We start from the raw sequence: 4370 nt of genomic DNA on the forward strand, positions 1-4370 counted from the left end.
TCACACTTTAGCTACATGCTATTGGATTGGAGTTATACCTCTTGATGGTATGGGACATCAAGGTAGAGGTATGATGTATTTCATTCATGATTCATGTGTGCATCCCTTGGGCTCGGGGGTGGTTGGGTGGTTGAGTTTATGCCTGATTTATGCATGTTTATGCATAACAATTATCTAGAGAGATCTTAGGGTTTTAACAGAAGGTAATTGGATATAAGTGGGTGTATAAAGTCAGCACAATGGTGATGGTTCAGTGAGTAGGTACAAGGCAAGATTGGTTGCCAAGGGCTATGCGCATACTTATGGCATAGACTATGAGGAGACATTCAGTCCGGTTGCAAGAATGGCAACCGTGAGAGCTGTCATTGCTATGGCTGCAAAGGGTTGGTCTTTATATCAAATGGATGTAAAGAATGCTTTCTTGCATGGTGATTTTCAAGAAGAAGTGTACATGATGCAGCCACCAGGTTATGAGAGTGATGCACATCCAGATTTTGTGTGCAGGTTACACAAAGCCTTGTATAGCTTGAAGCAGGCACCCAGAGCATGGTCAAACAAGATCGAAGATCGATTTTCAGTATAGCACCTACCTACCCGAGATGTGCGACAGATTCTGAGACTGTACATCATTGTTTATGGGGATGTAACACTGCACAACAGATTTGGGATTCTATAGCCCAACTTATGGACAAATTGAGTGGCCATGCCATGCATGTGACTGGGGGGCAGTTTGGCTCTTTCAATCCGATCCATAGCCTTTTTATGGGGACAACAGTACAGACTCTTCTATCTTCATTCATAGAGGTACTGCCCAACATGATTTATTGTGAGATATTCCTCACTTTGATTATATACCCCCTGACAAAGGATTCACACCAATTGGGAGATTGTTGCCTGTACTACAGGATGGCAAATTTGGAGAGCTAGATGCATGGAGGCTATTGTGTGTCCAAATCTTTTCGTCTCAATGCATTAGTACTCTATGGGGTGATATCATCCATACTCTCATGGCTACTTAGGCTCGTATTCAAGGGTCCTCGTTTCGCACAAGCAAAGCACATTATATTTATGTGGAAGTGAAACCATGGCATTTTCTTTTCCTCTAGTTCCACAAGTCTATAATAACATCATGATGCTCCTCAATGGTTGAAATTACCTTACATACTAGGATGCTTCTATTCTATTCTGGTTTATAGCCGTGTTTGTTTTCCATACTTAATAGAAGTCTCTTTCTTGAAAAAAAAATTAAAGATAAATCATGGCTCAATAAACTTTGGCTTGGTATCCCTATGAAAAAACTCCATCTTGCATAGAACTGCTATAATTTATTCAAAATATAATTTCTTGCAAAAAAGATGGTTACTTCCTTTGCATTGGCAACTAACTTTTTTTCATTCTTTTGGAAAACTCGTCCAATAAATTATCCTGGGTTCTGCTTTCGGAATCAAACAAATACACGATGGACAGTGAGAGTGGTAAAATTCACATAATTGGAATTAACATTTTTTAAATGAATAGAATTTTGGGCTAGAGCCAACCAGAGCTCATTTTTTGCTTTGACGCTTGCAAAAGCATATCCCAAAATCAAATTTCAAGTGATGCAGTTACATAGGATGGTTGTATTATTACAAGCAACCTTATTTCACATACCTGTGCAAAGCGTAGAAACTCTGCAAGCAATACCTAGCTAGGTAATGACTCAAAAGATACATTTTCTATCAAGCCTTTCCAAACTTCAAGGGCTTCACAATTTCCCATGTGAAGTCAGGGTCATCACGGCCAAAGTGGCCATAGGCTGCAGTCTTCTGGTAGCGCTTGTTGCCGCCCCGGGGGAGGTCTAGGTTGATGGCTATCATGCCTGGTCGGAAATCAAAGTTGCTCTTGATGATCTCCAAGATCTCAGCATCTGGGATCTTACCAGTCTTGTAGGTGTCCACAAACACAGAGAGGGGCTCAGGCACACCAATGGCATAGGAGACCTACACAAACATCCAAAAAATTGAATAACTTACCAACTCATATAAACACTTGGGTTTCAATTATAAATCCAGCTTCTTCTATAAATTTCAGCTTTAAGAATCTCCTTGATGTAACTAGTTAAGATTTATGTTACTTCCTTGCCCTAACATATCTTGATGATTAGCTACCAACTGTGCTGAATTTGAGTGGATGAGAAGATTTTATGTTGCCCTACTAACCTGCACAATACAACGGCGTGCAAGCCCAGACGCGATCACACTCTTGGCAGCCTGCCTGACAATGTAAGCTCCACTTCTATCCACCTTGGTAGGGTCTTTACCAGAGAATGCACCACCACCATGAGCCCCCCAGCCCCCATAAGTATCAATAATGATCTTCCTCCCAGTGAGACCAGCATCCCCATGAGGCCCCCCAATCACAAACCTCCCTGATGGGTTCAAATGAAAGATGGTCTTCTCATCCATGTACTTCACCGGTATTACAGGCTTTATCACATGCTCTTTCAGATCAGCAGCAATCTCATCATTAGTAACTGTCTCATCATGTTGAGTTGAGATCAAGACTGTGTGCACCCTGATGGGAACCATGGCACCACCATCATTCTTATACTCCACTGTGACTTGAGTTTTGCCATCTGGACGCAGCCAGCTGCAAGTGCCATTCTTTCTAACTTCAGTAAGTTTCGCGCCCAACTTGGTAGCCAACACATGGCTAAGGGGCATGAGCTCTTCAGTCTCATCTGTAGCATAGCCAAACATGTGCCCTTGGTCACCTGCCCCTATCTCCTCAGGCTTTTTGGTGAAATGGCCATGCACACCCTGGGCTATGTCCGGGCTCTGCTGCTCAATGTTCACCAGCACCTTGCAGTTGTCAGCATCCAGGCCCACATCATCTGAGACAAAGCCAATCTCACGGCAAGTGTCACGCACAATCTTCTCGTAGTCCACATGTGCCTTGGTGGTGATCTCACCAAAAATCATCACCATATTCGTCTTGGTGCATGTCTCACACGCCACCTTGCTCTCCGGGTCCTGCTCCAGGCAGGCATCCAGCACGGCATCGGACACCTGGTCACACAATTTGTCAGGATGCCCCTCATTCACGGACTCCGAGGTGAAGAGGAAAGTATCCATGACCAGGTCTGCACGTTGAGGAGTGGGGGGCAACTAAAAGGAGGCCTGGCACAGTCACAAGTGTTATCAGTTGCATACAGAGTGTTATCAGTTGCATACAGAGTGTTACTACACATTAGATCTGCATTAAGAACCACTTGAAAAGTATGTTACAACGTTATCAACAATTAATCTATGTATGAAACACCAGACTTGATATCTATTATAAGAGACAAATCACACACATGTACACATACAAAGCATGGCATTAGCTTGTGGACAGATAACCCTCAAGTGTTTTACGAATCACACACATGTATACATAGATAGCATGACATTAGCATGTAGCCAGATAACCCTCAAGTGTTTTACGAAGGCATGTTATGTAATTAAATCCCACTCATACAAGCATACACACACACACACACACACACAAATAAATTTTCGATCTGCATTATCTTTTGTAATCATGTCATACATGCATCCATATGTATGTAGTATGTCATTAGCAACTGGGCAAATATTCTTGGGATGTACAACAAAAACGTAGTATAATTGGAGCCTAGACTCATACATACATACATACATACATGGCATTGATTTCAGAAGCAGTTGTACGCAAATACATACAAATTCTAGCATTAAAATATAGGCAAATATGCTGTATTTTCTGCACAATATCACTTCTAGTGAATAAACCAGAAATCCAACAAAGCGAAGGTAATGCATCAATCAACCACATGACCTTAAATCCGTGACGAAAGACAACCCAAGATCCCAGGAAATTTTAGGTGGAAAGGTGGATGAAAATGCAGATTAAAGAGATTGAAAACTTGAACCATTGGCTAAGCAGGACTCTACTCAAATGGTTAACAGTGAAGGCATTAACCTTAAAGCTGCTACCAGTCCTTTGCTCGCGCAGAGAAGAGAATGCACTGGACCCCTTATTATAAGCTCGACTTTGTTCTCAAAATTGGGAAAATAAAAGAAAAATATATCCAGCGTTTTGTGTGCTGTCATGTCCGACAGACCACTCGCGGCCAAATGCCTAGAGCAGAATCTGACGGCGCAGATCCCGTGTGGGGATCGGACGGCCTGCGGGAAAGCAAGAGAGGACCGCATCACACCGACGGAGGGTGGGCCAAATCGGGGTGGTGTGTCTGTGAACACGACACGACAACCTAACAACATTCATCCCACTCCCCACCAACCACCCCACCCCTCCCCTCCACTTCAGGAGGCCCTACACTACCTTCTCCTATGTCGCCTTTCACACAC

At 43.0% G+C, this 4370-nt stretch overlaps 1 protein-coding gene across 2 annotated transcripts; it reads right to left on the bottom strand.

Annotated features, from left to right (window-relative positions):
- Positions 1–1473: 1473 nt before the first annotated feature.
- Positions 1474–4137, bottom strand: LOC147618764 (S-adenosylmethionine synthase 2-like). Of its 2 annotated transcripts, none has more exons than XM_086773803.1 (3): positions 3982–4137; positions 2199–3158; positions 1474–1979 (listed from the first exon to the last, which is right to left on the bottom strand). In XM_086773803.1, the coding sequence occupies exons 2-3, from the start codon at positions 3111–3113 to the stop codon at positions 1719–1721; spliced, it is 1176 nt and encodes a 391-aa protein (XP_086629929.1). In that variant the 5' UTR covers positions 3114–3158; positions 3982–4137; the 3' UTR covers positions 1474–1718. The 2 variants fall into 2 exon arrangements, with proteins under 2 accessions (XP_086629929.1, XP_086629930.1); XM_086773804.1 differs by having other exon boundaries at positions 3838–4009.
- Positions 4138–4370: the final 233 nt, after the last annotated feature.

Source organism: Cibotium barometz, chromosome 34, assembly GCF_041138505.1.
Source record: "Cibotium barometz isolate CiBa-2024 chromosome 34, ASM4113850v1, whole genome shotgun sequence".
Classification (NCBI taxonomy): Eukaryota; Viridiplantae; Streptophyta; class Polypodiopsida; order Cyatheales; family Cibotiaceae; genus Cibotium; species Cibotium barometz.

Coding starts and splice junctions, on each gene's coding strand:
- LOC147618764 (XM_086773803.1), bottom strand. CDS start 3,113: ATGGATACTTTCCTCTTCACCTCGGAGTCCGTGAATGAGGGGCATCCT. Junction 1,980..2,198: donor CACGCCGTTGTATTGTGCAG/GTTAGTAGGGCA, acceptor ATGTTTGTGTAG/GTCTCCTATGCCATTGGTGT.